This window comes from Vollenhovia emeryi, unplaced genomic scaffold (genome assembly GCF_000949405.1).
Source record: "Vollenhovia emeryi isolate VEMERY1.0 unplaced genomic scaffold, V.emery_V1.0 DF939168.1, whole genome shotgun sequence".
NCBI classification, from domain to species: Eukaryota; Metazoa; Arthropoda; class Insecta; order Hymenoptera; family Formicidae; genus Vollenhovia; species Vollenhovia emeryi.
Window position 1 is genome coordinate 1,419,333 of NW_011967198.1, and position 25,369 is coordinate 1,444,701.

The 25,369-nt window shown below is 43.0% G+C and overlaps 4 protein-coding genes across 10 annotated transcripts in view; 3 read left to right on the forward strand and 1 right to left on the reverse strand.

The window, feature by feature from the left end:
* LOC105564171 (hexokinase type 2) overlaps positions 1-5,665 on the forward strand; it is a 19,668-nt gene extending 14,003 nt beyond the window's left edge. For all 3 annotated transcript variants that reach the window (XM_012016375.1, XM_012016374.1, XM_012016376.1), the window contains exons 2-7: positions 1,345-1,507; positions 2,078-2,433; positions 2,646-2,745; positions 3,175-3,529; positions 4,014-4,284; positions 4,705-5,665. In XM_012016375.1, the coding sequence (XP_011871765.1) occupies positions 1,345-1,507; positions 2,078-2,433; positions 2,646-2,745; positions 3,175-3,529; positions 4,014-4,284; positions 4,705-4,782 (1,323 nt within the window). In that variant the 3' untranslated portion in view covers positions 4,783-5,665. The remainder of the gene's footprint in view (positions 1-1,344; positions 1,508-2,077; positions 2,434-2,645; positions 2,746-3,174; positions 3,530-4,013; positions 4,285-4,704) is intronic.
* LOC105564174 (BRCA1-A complex subunit Abraxas-like) overlaps positions 1-13,563 on the reverse strand; it is a 36,264-nt gene extending 22,701 nt beyond the window's left edge. The window contains 1 exon segment of the mRNA XM_012016379.1: positions 13,125-13,563. The gene's annotated coding sequence lies outside the window, so the exon portion shown is untranslated.
* On the forward strand, positions 5,744-18,247 carry LOC105564170 (protein FAM160B1-like). Of its 2 annotated transcripts, none has more exons than XM_012016373.1 (7): positions 5,744-6,618; positions 10,992-11,396; positions 15,039-15,665; positions 15,775-16,225; positions 16,314-16,677; positions 16,843-17,340; positions 17,965-18,247. In XM_012016373.1, exons 1-7 carry the CDS (start codon positions 6,589-6,591, stop codon positions 18,062-18,064), a joined length of 2,475 nt encoding a protein of 824 aa, XP_011871763.1. In that variant the 5' UTR covers positions 5,744-6,588; the 3' UTR covers positions 18,065-18,247. The 2 variants fall into 2 exon arrangements, with proteins under 2 accessions (XP_011871763.1, XP_011871762.1); XM_012016372.1 differs by lacking the exon at positions 5,744-6,618 and adding an exon at positions 8,140-8,395.
* Positions 18,248-18,948: 701 nt separating this feature from the next.
* Positions 18,949-24,231, forward strand: LOC105564176 (DALR anticodon-binding domain-containing protein 3). Of its 4 annotated transcripts, none has more exons than XM_012016382.1 (7): positions 18,949-18,977; positions 19,273-19,651; positions 21,793-22,462; positions 22,950-23,083; positions 23,355-23,522; positions 23,585-23,824; positions 23,992-24,231. In XM_012016382.1, the coding sequence occupies exons 1-6, from the start codon at positions 18,961-18,963 to the stop codon at positions 23,702-23,704; spliced, it is 1,488 nt and encodes a 495-aa protein (XP_011871772.1). In that variant the 5' UTR covers positions 18,949-18,960; the 3' UTR covers positions 23,705-23,824; positions 23,992-24,231. The 4 variants fall into 4 exon arrangements, with proteins under 4 accessions (XP_011871772.1, XP_011871774.1, XP_011871773.1 ...); XM_012016384.1 differs by having other exon boundaries at positions 21,796-22,462; XM_012016383.1 differs by lacking the exon at positions 23,992-24,231 and having other exon boundaries at positions 23,585-23,983.
* The last annotated feature ends 1,138 nt before the right edge of the window (positions 24,232-25,369 follow it).

Consider the following 25,369-nt stretch of genomic DNA (forward strand, 5'->3'; position numbering starts at 1 on the left):
CATTAATTTATAAATACATATTAATCAATTAATTTATAAATGTCCATTTATAAATTAATAGAATACATGTGTCAGAGAGATGTACTTACACACTTTCTCTCTGTTATTACAAAAATTATAAGTGTATATCTATACACTGAAAAAAATTTCTGGTTGAATATGGACGAATCAGATAATTCCTTTAGGATTTACCAGAATTGCTGTAGGATTACAGGAATTCTGGTAAATCCTAAAGGAATTCTGGTAAATCCTAAAGGAATTATCTGATTCGTCCATATTCAACCAGAAATTTTTTTCAGTGTATGTACTTACATACACTTATCGCAAATTACCGATCACTTTATACATTATATCTTGCAATTATGTGCTCTATTTTCGTTCAGAATTTATGACATTACATCGCGCGGTGAGTTGTAAATACGAATTGTTTAACGACAAAAAGCCTGTGAACCAAAACTCCCGATACGGTTCTGCCACGTGCATTAACCCACGTACTTTCGCACGGCGCGTGCTACCGCATATTCTACTATGTCACCCATTCATGATGAATTCTATTGGTCGGCTGGCGGGTGTGTCAATGACGTCACAGATCGATATTTCATTACGCTCCCGGTGGGAGAACGAGTATACGCTGTATGAAATTGGCGGGAAATTTGATATCCTTCGACCACTTCGGGTCTTCTCTCCTATTCAATTAAATGTGTATTTTACCAGATACGTTACTGAATTATAACGAAACAGTAAAGACAGTTGAAGTGCATTAAAGCATGTGCTTTAATACATGTCCGTTCATTTATAAATTCCTCGTATAGTTTCCCGAAAATTTCGAGTTTTAATGCGGTTTAAAGAAAAATAAGAAAGCTTAATCGTGATGCGTTACATATTAAAGTGCACTTAAGATCGAGCTTTCTTATTTTTTCTTTACACCGCATTAAGACTGGAAATTTTCGAGAAACTGAGGATTAATTCATAAAAAAACGTATGGAGACGTAAGAAATTTTTCCTACGAAGGATTAATGCGCAGTTTAACACAACCGAGACAATTCTATTTGTGGAATCGCTCCTAGAACTCGTAGAGAGCACGGCAATTGAGTGGGTTCGGGGGTTGAACTTCTCGCCGGCGTTGGACGTCACGGGGTCAATGGGGAAAAGGGCCGATCGTTTCTCGCGCCCGAAAGTCCCCCGCTGTTATATGCGCGTCAGAGTAAGAGCAAGAGCGTTATGCAATGCCCGCGCGTTCCGCGGCCGCGTTGCGCGTGGTGCCTAAGGACGACTCAAGGTCACCCAATAACACCGCCGCGGATCGATAACGAGTCTCATCGTCCGGTTTCTCTCTGTCCGCAGATACGAGATGCCTGCAAGGACCTCGTCCTGTCCGACGACCAGCTGCGGCTGGTCATGCAGAAGCTCACCGAGGAGATCAACAAGGGCCTGTCGAGGGAGACCCACGACGACGCGATCGTCAAGTGTTTCACTACCTACGTGCAAGATCTGCCGAATGGCACCGGTAAATGATAACGCGTGGCAACGGCCGTAATTCGCGACGCATTTTAATCTACCTTTCGGAGTCGTGAAAAAAGTAAAGTATAACGAATTTAAGCACTTGCGTCCAGAACAGGACGTAATTCGTGTTGCCCAAAATTTGCTCCGTGTCAAAATGGAATGTAAAAATTGATCAAGCGTTTAATTGTGTAAGATTTATGACAAAAGAGGGATATGATCCTAGAGGTATATTTTTGCAAGCTCGGTGAGATTATATTCTGAAGACAGCAAAGACAGATTGTAGAAAGATAGAGTTCATCAAATTGTGCACGATTGTGTTTCATTGTTATCCCTCCATCTTTACTTAACATATAAAAATATACCGACAATTAATTCCAGATTCATTAAACTTATTAAGTTAATCCGAAGAACAGTTATCGAATATAAACTAAACAAAGAATAGCAAATATCGAGAAAGAAGAGTTAAAACGAAATCGCTCTTAAAAGGAAAGACTGTTATTTCGAGATGCGGTAGAGCTTCTAACGATAAGACGATAATCGTTTCTGATTAACGGTCGTTGATCTTCCTTTTTAGAGAAGGGCAACTTCCTGGCGCTGGATTTGGGCGGTACAAATTTTAGAGTGTTGCTAATCACGTTAGATGGCCAGAGTTTCGATATGAAAAGCAAGATCTACGCTATACCACAAAGTTTAATGCTCGGCACCGGTACCCAGCTGTTCGATCATATCGCCCAGTGTCTGGCGTTGTTCGTGAAGGACCTGAAACTGCAGAACGAGGTGCTACCGTTAGGCTTCACCTTCAGCTTCCCTCTGACCCAGTACGGATTAACGGAGGGCCACCTGGTGAGGTGGACCAAGGGCTTCGATTGTAGCGGCGTGATTGGCCAGGATGTCGTTGCCCTTCTCGAAGATGCAATTAGCAGAAGAAAAGTAAGTGCGACATTATCGGCAAGTGGCGGCGAAGACATTTTAACAACGCGCGTGGAATTTTTTTTCCCCCCAACTCTTTTATTATTCTGCAATTGTTATTCTCAATTGTTGTTGAAGAGACGTTTGAAAATGCTAATATTTATATTGTACAAGGGTGTATTAAGAGAGGGGAAAAAACCGACGTGAGTATAATTATTCCATATTTCCCACAGGACGTTAAAATTGACGTATGCGCCATCTTGAATGACACCACTGGCACTTTAATGTCGTGCGCTTGGAAAAATCGAAACTGTCGAATCGGCTTAATCGTTGGTACGTATACATTAATTTTTATCAAGCATTAAAACGGTTTAAGTTGTAAGTTTCAAGAAATTTTATCGCAGCAATGTAAATATCAAGTAATTAAATGAATTGCCTTCAAACTTAAAGTTTGCGAGATTAATAATACCGTCTAATAAAATTGCAATTAGTAAAAATTTTGTCCACATATTAAATTAAATACATTAGAGGAGAGTCCTCTATTACGAGAGAGCGGAATTTCTGCTAAATTGATAGTAACATCATCTGTTGGTTCCATGAAATTATTGCCCTTAGAGTGAAACCTGTTTAGTGGAAAATTGGATGCTGAATACTCATTGTCATATTAGGAGCCTAGTGTCATAACAAGAGACTTTCCTTTATGTATAAATTCGTTTGTCTCCTTGTAAATTGGAAATGTATAACGTCCTCTCTCAATCGCAGGTACCGGAAGCAACGCCTGCTACGTCGAGAAGACGAAGAACGTGCAGTGTGCGATTCCGGGCAACTATGCCGCGCACAAGCCTGAGATGCTCATCAACACGGAGTGGGGCGCGTTTGGCGAGCAGGACACGTTAGACTTCGTGGTCACAGAGTTCGATCGTGCTATAGACGAAAACTCTATCAATCCAAACAGGCAGTTGTTCGAGAAAATGATCTCGGGGATGTACATGGGTGAACTGACGAGGTTGGTTCTCGAGAAGCTGGTGAACGCCGGTCTCCTCTTCGGCGGCAAATGCCCGCCCGATCTCAGAAGGCGCGGCAAGTTCTTCACGAAATACGTCTCCGAGATCGAAAAGTGAGTATCGATTGATTTTAATCGCGTATATAATTAAAGATCTCTCCAGGCTCCTCGCAAAAGCTATGCTGAATCACACGATGATCCTTTAATCCCCTTGTCCAACAAGATTAGTCGTGTAGAAATATTACTTGTAGTCGATTGAATAGAAAGAAAAAACCAGGGATAGAAAAGTTACTTTTTAAAAGTAACTAGTTACCGTTACTTGTTGCCGAGTAAAAAATGTAACTCATTACCGTTATAGTTACTGATTAGCAAAAGTAACTCGTTATCGTTACCGTTACTTAAAAAATAACGATTCGTTACTTTTTTCGTCACTTTGTTAATTCTGAAACGAGATCAGACAAACTAAAACACCTACTTTTGTAATAGTTTTTTTACTAACAAAGATATTAATGAAACAATTTTTAATTGTAAAACTACGAAAACTTTAAGGAAATAAATTTGAGGTTCAACCACTGAAAATGTTGTATCTGTGCTCCAGCGATCCGAAGGGGAGGTACACGAACTGCCGGGAGGTACTGGCCGAGCTGGGGATGCGGAATGTGAGCGATCAGGATTGCGAGAATGTGAGATACGTGTGCTCGGTGGTGTCGAGGAGAGCGGCGCACCTGTCGAGCGCGGGGATAGCGGCGTTGCTGAACAAAATGGGAGAGAACAACGTCACGGTGGGCATCGACGGATCGGTGTACCGGTTCCACCCGCACTTCCACGATCTCATGATGGAGAAGATCGGCGAGCTTCAGAACTACAAGGTGAGCGCGACGGTGCGGAAAATGGCGAGTATCGCGACTTAGGGTTCTCGATCTCACAGCGCAAGGGTTAAACGAAGTGAGATTGAAGGATGAGATTTCAACCCTTTTATCACCGAACTATTTCTTTTGCCTATTACTCTTCTTTTTTTTTAATGAGACATTAACATCCCGAGGGATCAGAGGGGCGAAAAATGCAGCGCGGGACTTGTATGTCCCGGCGGTCGTGAAAGGGTGAATCCAGGGGCTATATGTGTATATAATCCAAAGTGTATGTACAAGAGGAATTTTGCGGTTTGTTCAAGGGAACAAAATTGTTTCGGATAAGACAACGAGTGTAACGACGCTGTATGGCAAAATAATGTTACGATACGAACAAAGTAATGGCTATTTGCACTGACTCCACCGACTTGTTTGTTGCAGTTCAACCTGATGCTCTCGGAGGACGGCAGCGGCCGCGGCGCCGCGCTGGTCGCCGCAGTTGCGTCGCAGAGGCGGTGAAGACGCGGTTGTCGGTAGCGAGCTAGCTGCAATTCAATTATGTGTACTATAAAAATCGAACGGCGGTACGAGAGAATCGAACTTGAGTGAATGGCGTACGAGTGAGTGAGAACGAGCGAGTGTGGGAGGAGAAATTGGAGATCTCTCCTATGTTCGTTTCGGCTGCACTTTTTAGCCCCCCCCCCCCTCCCCGTCTTCTTCCTTCTTTTAAGACAGTTTTAGATCTTTTAAGGCTCCTTCGAAGCCTGTTAAAAAGAGAGCCCATAAACGTATTCAAGTGTCGAATACTAGATTACGGAGGTTTTTCTATTTAAAAAAAGAAAAAAAAATTTTAAGTAACGCGTATTGGCGTGTTGCTTCCTTGTTTCTCGAGAATGTGCAGTTTGAAGGAAATAAACGAAAGCCCCAAAAATAAAAACAAAATTGCGAGATGAATACTTCTTGTACATAGAGCACAAAAAAAAATAGTAATAGCGGTACAGAGGACGGCGACTACTTAGTTAATGTTCTTGCGAGAAACCGGAAAATCGAGAGTGTAGAGGCGTCCTTCCTATGGCGATTCAGCACGACGATCGCTAATTAGCGTGATTCGTTAATGATTCGCGTATCGGTTCGTTAGCGTGAAAGGTTAATTATCCCGCGATCGCGCGAGGAAAACTTAGCGAGAGAGTGTTAGATGTATTTGAGCACAAGTGAGAGAAATTGCTGGATATATTAAACCGGCAAGAAGAAATGTCGACTGGTCGTGTTGTCAATTGTTGATTGTTAATAAAAGTATTGATGAGTGTAAACGAATTAAATCGATAATAAATAGATCATAGCGAATGCCGGAGACGGCAAGAAATTGAAGGATTCGAGAATAAACAAAATTTTTCCATCAAAATTCGAGTTTCAGTTAATCCTTTCATTTTTTTTATTATACGATCTTCTTCCTCGTGTTAGGCTTAAAAGTCTGTTTTACCCAGTTCGTTCTGTACCAGTTCCATACCAGAACAAACTGGTACTTTGAGCATTTACTTCATCTTCGGTAGGCTGCTAATCTTGCCGAAGGAAACCTCCAATCTGGAGGGCTGAAAGGATATGTGTGGCAGGATACTCTCGGTGGTTACCACTGCCCTTCGGAAAATTTCGGAAAAACCAGTGGTGTTCGTGGATTTGAACTCGAATCTTTTCGTTCATTTGTTTACTAAGCAGCGCACATTTCTCTCAGCGCCACACTCGCCACACGATTTAACGTCCTCAAATCATCGAATATCGTTTTCGCATCAGACTCTCTACCCATTTGAAAACGCTTCCTTGTCAAGGAAAAATCGAGCCGTCTTTACAGCTATCGATAAGATAAATACGTAAAAGAATTAAATTTCAAGGAGAAAAAATTACTAGTAATCGACATCACACGTTGTTCAATTAATTTCAAATAAATTAAAAATGTTTTAACCATAGATACCAAACGACGCAAAATTGAAAAGTACAACGTTGGAAAGTTTGAAATTATAAAAAAAATGTTTAAGTTGAACTAATTTCATCCTATATTAGCTTTTATTTATTTACTCCGTGTATATCATATTATTAAGTTATTGCATATCTCTGACGATTGCATGCGAGATAAGGCATTCAGAGAATATTGCCGGCTATTAATTGAGTGTATCTCCTTATCATTTGTCGCGATAAGGCCCGATGAGATAAATGATAAGGCTCGCGAGTGGCGTCGGTTTTTTAGTGCGCTCGTTTTCAACGACACCGTGTACATATGTTTAGAAATTCTGAAATCTGCCAATTCTTATAAACGAAGCTCTTTCCGTCGCCATGCTGCGACGACTGCGAGCACTCAAGTCGGTGAGTATTCATAAGTTAAAGCACATAAGTTAAAGCACAAATGACTTTCTTGTTTAATAATTTCAATCTTGTAATTTTTCCTCAGTTTTAACGAAGGTAAATTTGTCTTAATCGATAAATCCGTAGACAATATTACTATAAGCAAAAAAGAGTAACCATCTTCTTATCCGTTTAAAGATTACGCGGGATGGAAATTTTTAGATAGAATATTTGAAGAAATTTTGTAGAAAAAAATAAAATCGTATTAGAAGTAAAATGTAAAATGTGCAACAACGATATTCTGAGAAAAAGATTTCTCACTGCAGTGAGACGTCACTGGAAATTATTTATGGAAACGTGAAAGCGGAAGAGAGAGGGAAAGCGAGTGTGAGCGAGCGAGTACACGCGCGTACATCATCAATATCGCCCTCGAACTAGTGACTTTTTTACACTTAGAACATTATTGACGTTATTGTTATACGTATACGTTGCTGTTGAGAATAAATAATCGTACAAATGAACAGGCATTTCCTTTCATTGCCATTGAATTACCGCAAAGAGTAAAAAGTGACAAAAATTTTATAAAAATATTTAAGACAATCACAGAGATATGATTTTAAATAAAAATATTTTTTATACTATTTTCGAAAATCGAACGCTTATCCGACAGCTCCAGTCATCGCAAGGATTTTCACGTGGTCCTCTCGATAAGAAAGATTGGGAATTCTACATCAGGAACGTCCAATAATCTACGATCCGCGGACCGGAGCAGTTTCAGTCGGTCCGCAAAACTTGGAAAAATAGAAAATGGAAGAAAGAAAAGCTAATTTTATTAGAATGTTTAAATTTAATATTAAAACATCTTTGGCGTTTCTTCTTATAAGAGACAAAATTTTAATATCTTTGAGACTGTCTCGGCCCACGGGAAGTTTGATAATTTTCAATGCGGCCCGCGAATTGAAACAGATTGGCCCTGCCCTACATTTGGTGCTTTCCATTTAGCATAGACACAAGTCGACACGAGCGTCCGTCTGTTTTCAACATCGAGTGAAAAACAAGGATAAAATGATACTCGTGTCAACTTGGGGTTAATTCTGTATCTTAAATTATAGTGAAAATACCAAGAGGAGTAGCTTTGTCTCAATAAAAAGGAGGGAGTTCCATTTAAAAAAATTAAGTTAACCTTGAAATAACCTTAAAGGACACGGTCAAAGTCATCATTTTACTCCCCGCTTGAAACCATACAACTTTGCCATCGGACATTTTCTCCAAAATGCATTCTAACTAAAAATATTGGGGGAGTCCGATACTTTTCGATGACCCTGTATAAGAATGACCTACGGAATATTCCAAATATTTCTTAAAACGTTCATAGGAGTGTCCTGTGCTATCTGCGGTTGTGTCGGCGGATGGAAAGAGCCGATCAATTAACGCGCACGACCGTACTATTCGCGAACTACCCGCCGCGCGCGATCACTTACGTCGCCGGGTGTACTGCGCGTTGCACAGGCGCGCCTCGCACGTGTCGCCCGGTGTCGCCACCTGGTGCACCTTCGATCGCGGACAGTAGAGAGGGAGAGGGGACACGTCAAAGTCGCGGAGAGCAGCCGCCGTCTCGGGGAAAAAAATCCGTATCGCCGCGCGATGAGGCGCGACTGGACGACACTGCTGCTACGCGGGAACGTCACGCGAGTCCGCGGATGAGAGCGGAGGGTGTTGTGCGCGCGAGTGTGTCCCCCGCGAGCGAGTTAACATGATCAGCGGCATTCAGATCGCCCTGAAGAATGCCATTGACGTGGTGAGTGACAATCGGTCGGTGGCGGCGACGGCGATAGCGTCCGCCGCGAGTCGCGCAGTTGCGTTCGCTTCGTCCTTGCGCTCCGCGATAACGAATATGTTAATTAACCTCCCTCTCCGCGACGAGAAGGGGGGCCGCGGGTCGCGTGTGCGCGGCGTTTGACACGTCGCGCCTGGGCTCCGGTCTCTCGCCGATCTCCTCGCAAACACCCGATCGAGCGCGATACGTTTGACGGAAAGGAGTGTTTACGAGCCCGGGTCGTTTGTATCGCGACATACGTTTCCCGCAGCTTTAGGTCGCTGTCAAGGCAGCGCGTGTAGACAGACAGTTAACTTCGAACGTACGTTGGATACGTCGGAGCGACGTTGTCTCGCTTTAAAACGGCATTCTCCCGTATCCGCACACTTGTTTCCGTCAAATGTTCTCGCGGCTGGAGGGAAGGAGATGCATTTCAGATTTTCTGGTTGAAATCCTTTCGGAGAATCGGTCGACACCTTTTCCAACCTCGCTGGTGACCCGTAAACTTATACGATCAAAACAACAGCAAGTGTACACACAACAATAAATGTGCGAACAAGAAGTAGCAAATAAGTAGCAGAATAAGGATAGAATAGATATGAAATATTATCGCGTGCGGAACGTCGTTGGCGGAACTTCGTTTCCCGCACTGAAAAAAAAGTCTGATAGATTCAACCAGTTGTCTGTTAGAAAATGGACGAATCAGAATTTCCTTTAGCATTTACCAGATTTGTAGCGAAGTCTAGCAAACTTCTGATTGTGAAATATCTTTCATGGTAAATCCTTAAGGAATTCTGATTCGTCCATTTTCTAGCAGACGACTGGTTGAATCTATCAGATTTTTTTTCAGTGCGAACGAAAAAAACATGGACATTCCGCGTCCCGTCGGGGCTACGCAAATCGACGACTCGGAATTACTGATAACGTTTATTGCGGGTGCAATTTAACATAAAAACAGTCCCTTCACGTGCGCCTAGTCGCTTTCGCTCTTTTGTACAATAAAAAAGTACGATTAAAAATAAATTATATAAAATTGATAATCGTTTAGTCATGCTCTGTCGTTCGTGAAATTAAGATCAGTCCTTTTGATTTACCATACGGATTTACTGACACAATTATCACTTGAAAAGGGCCACAAACTGTGGTCGTAACGTTGTGAGTTTAAACATAAAAATTTGCTAGACATGGTCAAGTAATCTTCTGAAGTTAAAAAACGTTTAGTTCAGATTCATTTGACACGATGCAGAGAAATTAAATACGAGCATATGCACGGAGAGAAGCTTCCTTTAAAATTTATCCTGAAATCCGTGTAATCGTACACTGAAAAACAATCTGATAGATTCAACCAGTCGTCTGTTAGAAAATGGACGAATCAGAATTCCTTAAGGATTTACCATGAAAGATATTTCATAACCAGAAGTTTGCTAGACTTCACTACACACCTGGTAAATCCTGAAGAAATTCTGAGTCGTCCATTTTCTAACAGACGACTGGTTGAATCTATCAGATTTTTTTTCAGTGTAGGACAATGTGACATTTTGAAGAATTGTATGAGAGCTTTTTGAAATTTTACTAGTAAAATGTATACTAAATATAGTAAAATTTATTCGGTTTAGGATATTTTACTAATAATTATATTAAGTAAATGTTACTAAATATAATTATCAGTGAAATATAATTATGGTGAAATTTAAAAAATAACTCGTGAAATTCTTGCCACTACATGATTTTCATCATTTATTATACATTTCACTAGTAAAACGTATGGTGTAATTAAACAAATTCGCAAAATTCTTCAAAATCCCACGATTACGTGATTTTCAGGGTAAATTTTAAGAGATAATTCTCCCCGGGTAGAGAAATTAAATACGTAATTACGATTCGTATTACAATTTGTATCTTGACATCCTTTTTTTAAACCATATATGTTTGGTTTCTTTTCGGACGTAACACAGTTTCATTTAGATTCTAGATGGAATCGTTGTCGTCAGTAAATTCGCGTATTAAATCGATGAAAGATTTTTAATGATTTAAAAATGCTATATATTTAGCATTCGATACCCCCCTCCCCGCACTGCAAAGAAATTTATCTTAAAGATCTCGATAAATTACCCTGGAAAATCAATGTTCGATAATGTTAATCACAGCAATTTAAAACTTCTCCCTTTACGTGCATCTATAGTCGCTTTCGTTCTTTCGTGTAATTGAATTGAACAATTGAAATGGAAAATCGCTTAGATCAAATTGATCTGACGCGATTACAGAGGAATTCAATTCGTAATTACAATTTATATCTCTTCTTAACGCGTGTTCGATTTAGAACTATTAATAATTCTCGACTGCACGGTACCTCTCGTTGATAAGTAATTCACGACCTTTCGATAAAATGTATAAATCTCCAGACTGCGGCTGCGTAACTTTTCCTATTCTTTGATTCATCTCGAAAATCTCGTTAAATTACTCTCGAAAGTAAACGTCCGGCAATTCTTATCACAGGTGCGGGAATCAATTAAGAAAGAAAACTTTTTACATGTCGCATATATCGAGATATTCACGATATTCTCTCCTACGTTTCCAGATAGCCCCGCCGGCGACACCGTTGCAGGACTTCACCTACCACTGGAAACAATTGATGAACTTCTACGTGAGTCACCTGACCGACTGCAAGGTACCGGTGCAAAACACCAGCATACCCCGACACCTGGACGTGCTGCTGGACATTCTGCTGCAAGAGGAGAAAGAGGAGAATGAGCCGGGGCCCTGCCTGGAATACCTACTACAGCACAAGCTCCTGGACCTACTGGCGACCCTAGCAAGCGCGGAGACGCCGCCTGGTATGCGAACGGTCTGCCTCGCCTTCCTGAGGAAACTTCTGGGCAGGTCCAAGTACCCCTTGCTGCACCACGCGTCCATCTACGCGCCGATACAACGGCTGGTTGCGCTCTGCAACGGCAACCCGCCGTCGCCGATCGAGGCCGAGGAGGTACGATTAGCGGCGGAATCGATGCACCGCGATTTCTCACGACTGTGCGAGATGTCTATAGTCGAGATTCGCCAGCGAAACTAGGAATCTACGACTTCGAGGAGCCACAGTTGTCTAAAGAGGCCTTTTCCGTTTTGTGTAATTAACGATTTACTACACACAAAGGCCGTCGAAACATCAGCGACGGATTACTCGAGTTTTAATTCAAAGCGAAAACCGCTTCTGAAAAGATAGGGATATACGAGGGTCATTCGGAAAGTAAAGAACGTTTTTCTTTATTCTGAAATTTTTTTATTATAGCCAAACAAAACTTTTTTATACAACATACCTGATACTTCAACTATTTTTCAGTTGCCGCCAAGTTGTTTAACCACTCACTAACACCCTCTTTCAGTTCGTCGTCACTTCTATAGCGGTTCCCGCCCAAAAAGTCCTTCAGTTTGGGAAACAGATGGAAATCAGTCGGGGGGCCAAGTCCGGGCTATAGGGCGGATGATCAAAAAGCTCCCATCGAAACTGTTGCAGCAAGTTCTTCGTCAATGCAGCGGAATGTGGTCGTGCGTTATCGATGGGAGCTTTTTCATCATCCGCCCTATAGACTTGGCCCCGAGTGATTTCCATCTGTTTCCCAAACTCAAGGATTTTTTGGGCGGGAACCGCTATGGAAGTGACGAACTGAAAGAGGGTGTTAGTGAGTGGTTAAACAACTCGGCGGCAACTGAGTATGCAGGAGGCATAGCAAAATTGGTGAAACGGTACAAGTGTTTAAATTTGTACGGCGATTACGTAGAAAAATAGTTTAAGTATCAGGTATGTTGTAAAAAAAGTTTTGTCTGGCTATAAGAAAATTTCAAAATAAAGAAAAACGTTCTTTACTTTCCGAATGGCCCTCGTAGAAAACTTTCGTTTCTCTTTGCCTAATAATTGAAAAAAATTGTTATTTTCTCACGTCCGTTTCCACCTGGATAAGCTTCAATCTCTCGGTTTACTTTTTGTCTCTCCTCAGTTGTAAGAATCGGAAGAGGAAGAAAAGCAAGTTTAACCGAGATTAAAGTTAATCCACGTCGGAAACAAACGTTAAGGGTCTGAGCAGAACGGCTGTCTTGTATTCTAGCCCGGTTTCACCAACGTCGCTTAACTTTAAGTTTAGCTTAATCCGTTCTCTGTCTCCTCCCGACTGTGAAGCCTAATCTACAATGTGCTTTCTGCATCTAGAAACATTCTATTTTATGTAAACAAATCGAAACGCTTAACAAACTTGTCGACAATTTGCGATTGTACAATGTATAATGCACAATTTATCAACTTGCCCAAATTTTGCAAACGTATTTATTGGCTAGGAAATAGAATGTTTCTAGACGCAAAGGACACGTTGTAGATCGGCCTTTACTTTAGAAAGAGGCAAACACGAATTAAACTGTAAGATTAAAGTTAAGCGACGTTTGACGAAACCGGACCCAAGTCGCGAGACAGTTATTGTGCGTCACTTAAGACGAAGATTTAAAACCGAGGGAGAAACCGCCGACCAAGATCTTTTTCGGGCGTTCGCAGAGTTTTCTACGAGCTTCATTTCTTATACAGAATTCGCTACAATTTTCTACGAGTTTTGTTTCTTGACCGACACTTCTTTGCCCGGCTCGCTCGCTGTATCAACATACCAACCGACGCGTCCGCTGCGCTCGAGACGTTCACTCGCAACCGATCCGAGAAATGTATACATCTACTTACGTAACCTGGTGCAAACAGCTCGCCGGGTCCGCCGTTCTGGCCTCGTCAGCACCGGATCCTCCTCGTCGTGGAAAAATCGAGCTCCGTCGCTTCGTAAGACACGGCAGCCAGGCGGCACACTTTAACGAATAGAACCGTTTCACTCGCGATCCTTCACAATTGCTCGCGGACGCTCACGCGGCTAACTTCACTCTCCTCGTCGCCGACCGGGCGCGGTGGCGAAATTCACGAACCGTCTCGATCCCCTGACGACGCGGAACAGCACTCGCGAACTTCTTGGCCTCATCTTCTAACGAAGATCACCATTGAGCGCCCGCGGACGACCTCGGGTCGAATTATCCGCCGATCTCTCTTGTCTCGCGCGCGGAAGATCGCCGAATCGCGAGTCGCGCGACTCACGCCCGCGCACGTCCGCCGGCGCGAAACAATACGCTTCGAATGCGCCGATGCACCTTCGGCCGGTCCCGCCGTCCCTTCGGCCGCGCTCGGCTTCGCGCCGCCGATCGACGCACGCCGCGCGCCGCGCGCCGATTTCAAAATGTCTCGGCGCATCCTCGCGCACTAGGGGAGGAATCTACTTCCGACCGCGGTTTCACGATCGCTCTTCTCGACGCACGTCTAATTGCTACGTCGACGCGAAACGAAATCGCACTCCGAACGTATACTTTTTCGTCTTCGTTTCGATTGCGGCATCCCGCGATTTCCGAGATGTCTCTGCGCACTCTCGCGTCTTCGTTGCTCGATAATCGCGTAAAGTGTCCGGCGACGTTCGAAGGGCGATTCCGATGACCACCCGTGTCCTGCGACATTCGTGCGGGGGGAAAAAATTCGCGAGTCGGAAGACGCGCGAACGTCACCGCGCGGCGCGAGACATTGCGCTTTGTGTCTCGAACGGACGCGGCTCGGTTAATTTCGCCTGGCCTCGGCCGCGTTCGGTGTCACGCCACCGATCGCGTTCAAGCGCGATTTTGAGATGTAGATTTAATTTTCGCTGCTGCAGCGAAACCGTCGCTGCTGCAGCTGCACATTTTGTACGGCGGCCACGTTTTTATGTACGACCTTTATTGTAGCGAATTATTTTTTGTTACGACCGCGAGGTCTGCTCGTAAAATAGAGGGACTTTGCGGAAGAGATTATTTTATGAATAGGTAAAAATACATGTACACGCACCGGCATAAATGCTGTCCCTACCCTTGTGAGGTGCACGCACACAACTAGAGTCCCTGTAGTTGTGTGCGTGCACCTCACAAGGATAGGGACAGCATTTATGCCGGTGCGTGTACAGATTTGTGGATGTAACTTATTGATGTCTTGGGGAAAGAAATCTTGAATGTGGAATAATTCTGCAGAGTAAGACAATATTTCGTGGATGTTTGTAAACCAACGAGTACTTCTTACAATGGCTTCGTATTATATTGTTTACGGGTGTACGCAATTATTTTTGCACGCGGGAAATAATTATTCATCGCCATTATTATCATAAATTATTTACGAATAATTTTAATTACATGATATTCATAAAGTATTTGAGTGAGGCTTATTGTCGCCAGTGGTAGCTTAACACGAGGAGGTTTCTTCAAAAAATTCGACCAAACTGGCATAAAAGATATATATTTAAATCGCAACGTTTCGACCTCTTATCAGGTCCTTTTCAAGTACAATCTAATGTTGACTGAACAATTTAATTTTTATCTTTTATGCCAGTTTGGTCGAATTTTTTTGAAGAAACTTCCTCGTGTTCATAAAGTATGTCTGTTTCTCTCGTGCGTAAATAATTTACAAGTAATTTCCTGCAACATCGTGTTCGCGGAGGCATCATGAATCACCTGTGAAACTTGTTAGTTTCCGAAGCGCATTTTCGGAAAATTTTAATATTCGCTAAAGAAACTGCTAAAGAACTTGCTCTCTTTGTAGGTGCAATTCTTGCTAACAATCTGCTTCCTGGTGTGCAAATACCCTCATGTGACCAACATCATCAATGACGCGCCAGTTGTGCAGGCAGTCAACAACCCTGCCAAGAAGGATAACGAGAGAACGGAGATCCAGAAGGTGACGTACGTCCCGACCAGAAAGAGGAACAATTCCAACCCCTTGTTCGAGCCCTTGGACACCCAAGCGATCACGTTGGTCAGCCCGAATCTCTTTGATAAGGAACGCCGGAGGCTGCCACGTTCGAATCATGTTTTCAAGGCGACCGCATCAGATCCTGGACGCCTGTCCAGGAGATCGAACGAGTCCGTGTCCTCGAGGGAGGAGAGCATCTCGTCGAGTCCTCTGGCCCGAAAGTCCGTTTGCGACTCGCCGTCGTTGGACACGAAGAGTAACGAGCGGTGGGGGGAGAAGGGCGGGGCAGATTCCTCGGGTAGTAAAATCGATGAACATTTACAAAACTTGCGGGACCTGCGATTAAATACCGATTGCAACGTCTACGATGACGCGAGCTACGTGGCGGGTGATAATCAGAGTTTAAAGTCGCCGAAGACGCCGCAGAAGTCCAAGTGTCTCTTACTGGACGCCCTGATGAGCTACTTAAACAGCGCGGTAAAGAATGTTGTTGCTTTACGAACAATTAGCTATGAATTAACTTAATGGTAACCGCAGCATGTCGTACGTAATAATCAATCGTTCTTCCCCTGTTTCTCGCTTTCAGGACAACACCGTAAGAATACGAGCGTGCGAGGGAATAATGGTTCTGGCGTCTCTGGATGATCCCTCGTTCGCGCAAACAGTGGCCAGGAGCGGGCTATCGTCGATAGTCTCGACACGTCTGGAGAACCTGTTCAACGCCATCCCGGCGCACGTGGACTACCTGGACATCTACAACGTGGACGTCACGTGGGGCCTGGACTCGCCGCTGTGGACCCAGGAGAAGAAGTTCCCCGGTTGTCGGCAAGTGGCGGCGTTCTTCATGTGGTACGACTACTGCGACCAGCTGATCAGGGAGGCCCAGATGGAGCTCGCCGAGACGCTGGCGAGGACCATTCGAGTGATGTTCTTCGAGAGGATAGTAACGCCCGCCCTGGCCGATCACCACGTCGTACTTATCACAGCCCTCGTCGCCAAGTGCTTGAAGGAAACGACCTCGTCCATCTTGTGTACAGGTATATTAAAATCTTCTTTAGTTTAGAAAATTTTCTACTTTCGCTCTCCGCCGAGATTTTCGAACATATCATTGGCACGATGTTTCAGAGGTGAGTTACTGGTTGGTCGGGCAAGACAGGGATTCAGAAATACCGAACGTGTGGACCTCGCCGGTACTGCACAGGCTGATAGAGAACTGCTTCACGGACAGTAACGATCTCACGGTGGAAACGTTGAAGTTGTTCGAGGAGGCAATAGACAAAAGAAGCGAGCATATATTGCACTGTCTCTTGCTGATTTATCTGTCCACTCGTGCGTATTACGATAACACCGCCGCTGATAGCGCTATCGCTTCGTGGAGCGATGAGGAGGACGAGAGGGAGAAGGAGAAGAAGGGATCCCTGGACCTTTCCTACGAGCAAAATCACAGCCGCACTTTGGCGCCGAGTAATATCCACCGAGTTATCAATTGGTAAAGTGTGATTAATTGAAAATATATTAATACAAAGATCTCTTTTTCAAAAATAAGTCTGTACTAATTGCTCGGGTCCAAACGCGAAGATATGAGCTACAAGGAATTAAGATGAACGAAGAGCAGGAATGCAACAATGACGCGACGAAATGATCTTCGTTTCAGCTTCCTGTCGTTGATGCCACGTTACTTGCAAACAAACCCGGACGTCAATAACTACGAGAAGTACATGCCGGCTTGGGAACACCAGTACACTTCGGTACTGTCCGACTGCGCCCTAATGGCGTGGCCGTTGGAAGCGGTGATGGTAGACGACTCGGCAAGTTCCGATTCGCGACCGGAGGCCGATCATTGCTCGGGTCGATTTTACATGGGGCCGTTCCTGAATATGCTCTTCGACAAGATCAGCAACATGCCGAAACAGTCGTACGAAGTCAACTTGGAGGTCACAGGGTTGATCTCCAGACTGGCGCTACTCCCGCACCCGTACCTGCACGAGTTCCTGCTGAACCCTCTGCTACCTCTGATACCCGGCACGAAGAGCCTGTTCTCGTGCCTACAGAAGGTTGTCAAGCAGCTCGTTAGCGAGATACCAAAGACGCCGGAGAGTAAAATGATGCTGACAGAGACGAGGCGAAGATTGTTGAGCTGTCCGCAAGAAGAGTGAGTGGGATCTGATCTACTTTATCGCAGATTAATACGTTTCCTTTTAATTTCTTGCGTTGTGTTTATCAATTTCAATCATCAAGCTAAAACTCTGTCAAAGTAAAACTCCCTTTTGAAACTAATTCGATTGCTTACAGTCGTTTCTTATATTTAAGGGTCACCTTAAATATCACTTGAAATACTTCTTAGCCAGTAAACTGATATATTAGATCAATATTCTTATTGCGTTGTTAAATATTGGCCAATGTACTTTCAATATAAATCTAATATTATATACAATAGAGTTAAAGTAGGACTCTCATTAAAACTAAACAACATCTTGCCTTAGACTTGCATTAGCCTTTGTTGTTTAATATTATATAATTATTATCGTGCAACATTTACATTTACATTGGCCAATATTAGCTTTATCTTGGACTATATCGGCCAATGCATTTCTAATATAATCAACATTCGACCAATGTTTAGCCAATGTTTAGCTAATACATTGTTACTAGGGTGGTTTATATCCATGAAGCTTAGAATCCAAAAATAACATTTTTGGATACATTTTGAATACATTACATATATATATATATATACAGTATATTAATTGTTCTTTTACGCTTTGATGTGTTTTAGGGAGAAGGAAAACATTCTGTACGAAAGCGCTATAGTGACGGAGGAATTTTGCAAAGATCTTGCAGCGATAGCATACGTCAAGTACCATCATTCTGTTTAACAGACTTCTAACACATTTGTTAGATAGAATGGCAAAACTTGAATAATTTATAGATATCAATATGTCGAAATCATATATCTTGTACTTTAAGTAGCAAATACTTTTTGTGATGACTTTGTAAGATATATAAGTCTGTAATTAAGTATGATACATTTAATTACACTATTATTATCGAGAATCTTACTTCATTATTGTTTCAGTTACTCAAACCCCGATAAACAGAATCTTAAGTACAAAACTACTAGTTTTAAAAATTTGTCAAACAAAATCTGAAAGAACTGAAACATTTGCTCACTTGTAGAATATTACAAAAATTAGCGAAATTGTCCCAATTCTAGCATTTTTATGTTGATTTTTATAACACCTTTTAAATTTACGTAGAATTTTTTAGATTCTGGCAGTTGCATTTAATTTTTTTTGTAGAATTTTGTAGAATTATTTCCAGCAGGGTAATTGATGTTGATTCAAGATGGGTTTTTAAATACAAAATGTTTCCCAAGTGAACAACAAAGGATTCTATCCTCTCGCATTTTTAGCCAAGACATTCTCGAGTGAAAGAGAAAAATACTGATACGTGCGAGATTTGCCTGCTTTCGTTGCATTTTCTCTCAAGTACGAACATAACTTATTTCAACGCGAGGAGTGCAACGAGTAATAAAACAGGCAGATCTTAGGGCTGTTGATTTTATTAATCTGTTCAACATCTTGTTATCTCGTAAGGCCAATGTCCACGATGCTAGAACTTGGTCCAAGTTCTAGTCCCGAGAAATGTGTAGCCAATCAACTTGCAGCTTTTATGGAATAGCTGCGAGTTGATTGGCTACACATTTCTAGGAACTAGAACTTGGATCAAGTTCTAGCATCGTGGACACAGGCCTGTACTTCCTATTTGGCTGATGGCAGACAACTATCCGTAAGCGCTTAAGACTGACGTAGCCGTAGACGTTACGTTACGTAGACTTACGTTTTTCTCTGCCTTACCTTAAGTCTACGGCTACGTCAGTCTTAAGCGCTTACGGATAGTTGTCTGCCATCAGCCTTCCTCTGTCGACATATCTGAAACGTTTATTTCGTTCCGAGTTCCGAGTGCACAAAGTGCAACATCTGACAGCGACACGTGTACTCTTTGCAGCTGCACTTGTTGCACTTGTCCCAACTTTTCTCCTCTTCTCTCCCACGTTTAATTATACAATTATCTTTGTTTTGAGAGAGCAGCAGGTGCGATCTAACGCAACGACGAGAACAGAACCTAGAATCTCGCATGACAGTGAGCGTCGCTTGTTGCCTTGCCGATCGGCGTATATCAGCGTTGAGAAGTGCTCGATGGAAACCTGGACCGGTTTCTGCGCTGGGTCTATTATTGACAACATCGTCTTCCATTTCACAGGCGTTGCGCACGAAGGCTCCTCGGTGGTCAAGGTGAATCGCAGGAATCTGCTGGCAAATGGAGAGCTGTATTTCCTGTGCAACTTTAAAGCATGGAGAGATCTCCTGGCTTGCTCCAACGGTTGCACGAGTGTCCTGCAACATCTCGCACGTGCATGCGGTGGTGCGAGAGGCAGCACGGACGGGGACGTGGCTGAAGAGGTGAACAGATCTCGTCAATAGCGATTATTTATAGCGAACTCGGTTGCTTGCACTAGTGCGCGCTGATTGTGAGTGCAGTCAATTTTTATATTTAAAGCCCGCTGCTGGATTGCTTGCAATCTAATAAATTACTATCGTTGCACCACTCAGCACTCAGGATTTCTAGTAATTTACTAAATCGCAAGCAATCCAGCACGAAAGATTTCGTAGCCAGTAAAATGATCTGTATGGCATCCGTACGGATCAGTTTTTGGCTAAATACTCCTCGAGCATGTGAGACAAAGTTGAATATAAAGATTGACTATAAAGCCTGGTCTGCGATGTGCTCTTTGCGCCTAGAAACATTCTACTGTATTTTGTAGCCAATAAATACATTTAAAAAGTTTGTGCAAGTTGATAAATTGTACATTATACATTGTACGATCATACGTTGTTGACAAAGTTTTTAAGCGATTTGATTTGCTGATACAAAATAGAAAGTTTCTAGACGCTAAAGGGCGCATTGTAGCTTAGCCTTAAACCAGGGTTGGGAAGTAACTTGTTACTTGTAACGAAGTTACAGTTATAGTTACCTTTCTTTTTGTTACTTTCTCTCCATCTGCAAAGCCTTGTGTCCACGATTCAAGAACTGTCTGCAGGGTTCTAGCTCCAAGAAATGTGCAACCAATCAACCTGTATCTTCTACGGAAAAGCTGCAAGTCGATTGCGCATTTCTTGGAACTGGAACTTGGACACAGTTCTTGGATCGTGGACACAAGGCTTTACTGTAGCTTAACTCAGTTACATTCATAGTTACATTTGTAAGCTGTATATAAATTTAGAGCGAAATAGGGCGTAAAATCAAATAAGGCGATCACTTTAAGGACGTATTGGACATACAATCTTAGGCAAAGGTGCATGAAATTGGAAATACTTGAATATCTATTCTTAATGCATAATAAATCTAGATGTAAGAAACTTGAACGAGAGTTGGAATCTTATTTCTACTCCTACAAAGGTATTTTTCACTTTACAAATGTTTTTTTCCATTATTTGCCTGCATTTTTCACTTATGAGCCTAAACTTTTGATAGTGAAAATATACATATCGTGCCGACAGCACGAATATCTCAAGTCATATTTTATTTCTTTAAAACGGTATAGTAAAGAGTATTGAAACTTGGTAGATATTTTCATCTATTCGTATACTAGATATTTTCATCTATTCGTATAAAAAAAAATTCAAAACACTGCTACTATTTCTTCTACATTTTTTTAGCTGTTTTATCCGTGAAGATCGGATCTTTCCGTAAGAGTACGTGTAAAATCAGTGTAAAATAGTTATATCTCAGCAACCGTTGAATGGATGCATTTTTACTTTTCTGCAGTACATTAGGAAGATTAAAAGAACAATTTCGAAGATAGGTCCGATACATCCTTAATGTGCCAGGAATTCAAAATGTCTTTAAAATATTAATACGGCACAGTTCAACGTGAACTTGGTCAGAAACACTAACACTACAACAAGGACGAATTGTCCGTTGATCGCAATTCTAGTTGGACAAGGAAAGCGTAATACGAAAAAATTGCAAGCTACGATATATTCGCTAAATCACTGGCAGTCCCTCGCCTTTTCTCGCACTTCTCACTCGGTCTCCGTTTCTTCCTTAGTAAGGCTGGTATTACATTTGTCGTACGACAAATTTAATAGCAGCCTAAACGCGTTACTTTTCAGAATTGGCAACTTGTAACTGTAACTGGAAGCTTTTATGAAGTAACTTTGTCAACTCTGGCTTAAACAGGCCCTAGGGTGCGTTCCGTTTCACGCATGATACGCATGGTGCATCATTTATCCTTTCTAACATTTGGTGAATAACAAGGATAAATGATGCATCATGCGCACCACACGCGAAACACGAGAACGCACCTTTAGTGTGCACTCGGAGCGCACTAATGCAAGCGCTCGAATTCGCTATTACGTTAGCACTGGCTTGTTCCAATTTAATACATTCATGCGAGCGACACTTGCACGTATTTTCCGCGCTTGAAATGCCACACGCACGTTACCGCGTGTGAAATGTTGAAAAATGTATCTTTATGCTGTTAAATAAATCTGATAGTCAAGCATTATGTTGTATTTATGATTGCAAAATTCTATCCCAGCAGATCCTCGAACAGCTGATATCGAAGAGCAGCAGCTGGCCGGTAAGGATACAGAAATGCGCGTTGCGGCGGGAAAGAGTCTGCTTGTTCTTAAATCGAGGAGATATCGTTGCAAACAGTATAAAGCTGGCCGTCGAGTGCGGGGTGACGTTTGGGAAGAACGAACCGACCGGTAAAGCGTTCACGTTGGAGTATCAGCCCGACGAACAATCGGATCTCACTACTCAAAGGTTGCGTCTGACAAGAGACGTCGCCGCGAAGGCGTTGGGTCTGCATGGACACGCGGTGTCAGCCGGGGAAAATTGCGCCGGCAGATACGTGTTCACTAGCAAATCGGAGGGACCGGTCGATGAAGGATACGAGAAGTGTGTCTGTGGCGTCGTGAAGATCCCCCAATCGATTCTATCCCAATCCCAATCCGAATTCCCAATCCCAAAAAAGGAGACGCGTCTTACGTGGGAGCAATATATAAAATGCAAGATGAGTCAATTAGCCGAATTGAACGAGCATAAATTTATCGAGGGCGAGAAGACCGGCGGGAGGGATTTCTTCCTGCGCGACTTGGCCAATGCCGTTGTCATTTTTGAACTGATGGCGGTAAACCCAAGTCGATCGGTTGTTATCGAGAACATTAATTTGCGAAACGACAGAAGTGTCACGAATACCAGAGGTATATTTCACATCGGTGAATTGCCAGGGGTCAATTCTGTGTCTTGCGATGTAGTGAAAATACTAAAAGTTAGCGGCTTTGTCTCTTTCCAAGGGGACGGTTAGAAAGTGATAGAGCTACTCACTTTCAGCATTTTCACTATAGTGTAAAGGCCTGTGTCCACGATGCTTGGTCCAAGTTCCAGTTCCGAGAAATGTGTAGCCAATCAACTTGCAGCTATTTCATAAAAGCTGTAAGTTGATTGGCTACACATTTCTCAGAACTAGAACTTGGACACGGTTCTTGGATCGTGGACACAGGGCTTAAGATACAGAATTGACCCCGTGGCTGTGGACGAAGCGAATTTTGTTTCTTATTTCTAGTATCATTTTGTTCGTTTGATTGAAAGTAATTTTATAATTGTTTAAAAAATGTTTAATTTTAACACCGATTTCATTCGACGGTAAAGCAAATGAAAAATTATATAACAATTATGTGATTGCCGTAGGTGCATCGTTTGCATTGTACAACACTGCCAGAATAGCGACAATTATAGCAAAACACAATGAGAGGGTGTTACGCGGAGATTACCCTAGTTTGCCAGATATAAAAGATGTTGATTTCTCGCAGCTGCAAGAAGAAGTAAGCATAATCCTTTTGAGTTTGCTGTAACAAGTCACTCTTAAGGCCGTATCAGATACCACGGATTGAGATTGAGATTAGATCGAAATGTGACCAATTAGAGTAAAAGTCGCTAAACTTGAGATTAGTAAACTTTACTCCGATTGGTCAAATTTCAACTTAATCACAATCTCAATCGATAGTCTGATACGGGCTTTATACAAAAAATTTCAGCTGTTAATTCATTACTTTGAATTTTGATATTTCTAAAGAGAAGTTGATCTGTTTGCAGGAAGAATGGGAGCTCATATACAATTTTATCTGCGAGTATCCACAGATGATAAATAATTGTCTAAAATGCGAGCCAAGTTTTTATGTCTATCCACACGTCGTATGCTTGTTCTTGTCACGGTTATGTCAAACGTTCAGCGTCTACTACCGAAAGACCAGAATTTTAACGGTAAGAAAAAAAAAACTGCGTATATTTTATATATTTTTACACAAGATAATTTTGACTTTTAGGAAGGAGGTGATCATTTGATCCCCAGGATGGTTGCAAGATTGTACATGTTGCGTGCGTTGCAAGTTGTCTTTGAGAACGCACTGGATATTTTGGGCATCAAACCAGTATCGCGAATGTGAAATGATCTCGCGAAGAGAAAGAATCGGCTTTATATTTGATCTGATAAATAAAATTGTTGCATTTCTACATTTAAAACCGGACAATCTTTCCGTCTTCTGAAAATATTTTCTCGAATCATGGTACTTTTTCATTTATCATCTTTATCGAATATTTTGCTATTTCAATCTCCATATATTAATTATTGCATTTCTTCGGCTCACGGGTCCATTATCGATGTGATTAACGATATAAAAATGTCTCAGTTATTCCTAATCGAGCTTTTTGCATTATCGACGATTCGTTTCAGACGCAGAAGACAAAGAAGCGCAGCCGAAATGAAGAAACTTCTGAAGAAACTCTTGAAGAAATCGTTTAAGAAATCCTACGAGTATATTTTCAATCTTCTACACCATAAAAGCACTTGGCAAAAGATCCGACTCGGGATACATTAATTTACGCGTTTCGCAGTCGGCGGAATCAGAAATCTTTTTTCGCAACGATTACGCGATCAATGAATTTTCCACAGAACAGATTTCGCTCCAAGGGCAATAAATTCATGGTGGAATCGACTGATGCTGCCTATTAATTTAACAGAAAACCCCGCTATCCCATATTAAGTTACGGTCACGGACACCACACAAGTGCCCCAGTGTATCGTTTCATCCCTATTTAACATTTGTTGACCGGAGGATAAAACGATATACTGGAGCGTTGAAATGATATTTCCGAACGCAGCCTTAAGCCCGTATCAGACTACGGATTGAGATTGGGATTAGATTGAAATTTGACCAACCAGAGTAAAAGTTACTGAACTTGAGATTAGTAAACTTTACTGTGATTGGTTAAATTTCAATCTAATCCCAATCCCAATCCGTAGTCTGATACGGGCTTTAGCATGCTATCTCATAACATTCCTCTAATCTATTTCTCGTTCTCGAATAATTTTCAAAGCCTCGCGCACATTCGCGCCTCAATGATCCCTCGATTCGGGCGCGCTCGGGCGCGCTCGGCCCCGCGCGTCCAGCTGCCGCCGCTCGGCGTAGGCGCGCGCTCGGGCCCGCTCGGCTCGCTGGAAGACGACGACAGCGGCGACGCTGGGCGGCCAGCTGTTTGTTTTGTTTTCGGGCATGAGATTCACGTGACAGCCGGCGGGTGTTGGTGGCGGCACGCGACGGGCCGCGGCGACGCATGTTACGGCGCCGGCGATTGGCCGGGCGCGGCGGCGAGCGGCGCGCCGCGGCCAATCGCCGCGGGCGTAAAGCCGCGCGCGCTCACCGCGGCCGCGCCGGAGCGCTGCTGCCGCGCCGAGGTGAAGCGTTTGACATCGATAAATGCGTGCGAGTGCTCGCGAAGCGCGGAGGTGCCAAGCTGTCGCCCGCTCGCCCGCTCGTGCGTTCCGTTGCAAACACGCGTCGTCTCGTCTACTCGTCCGCGAGCCGTCGTCGTCGCAGCCGCCGCCGTCTGAGCCGTCACGAACAACGGCCGCCTGCTCGCCCCGTCGCCGTGGTAGCCGCACGCTCCGTTCTCCATTCGCGTTCGGGTAATTTGGTTTCCGGCTTTTGGTCCAATTCCCAAAGTCCCCAGGCTCCGCCACCCCTGCCCCGACCCCCGCCGTCGCTGTGCCCCCCNCCCCCCCCTCGCCCTTGTGAGAAACCAGCGAGCGAGCGAGAGAGAGAGAGAGAGAG

What these genes read in the sequence shown, in the direction of transcription:
- LOC105564176 (XM_012016382.1), top strand. An exon ending in TCTCGCAGCTGCAAGAAGAA is followed by an intron (nt 23,084 to 23,354) that starts GTAAGCATAATC and finishes ATCTGTTTGCAG; the next exon opens with GAAGAATGGGAGCTCATATA. An exon ending in GAAAGACCAGAATTTTAACG is followed by an intron (nt 23,523 to 23,584) that starts GTAAGAAAAAAA and finishes TTTGACTTTTAG; the next exon opens with GAAGGAGGTGATCATTTGAT.
- LOC105564170 (XM_012016372.1), top strand. Translation starts at nt 8,351, where the DNA reads ATGATCAGCGGCATTCAGATCGCCCTGAAGAATGCCATTGACGTG. An exon ending in CGCCGATCGAGGCCGAGGAG is followed by an intron (nt 11,397 to 15,038) that starts GTACGATTAGCG and finishes CTCTCTTTGTAG; the next exon opens with GTGCAATTCTTGCTAACAAT. An exon ending in TTGAGCTGTCCGCAAGAAGA is followed by an intron (nt 17,341 to 17,964) that starts GTGAGTGGGATC and finishes GATGTGTTTTAG; the next exon opens with GGAGAAGGAAAACATTCTGT.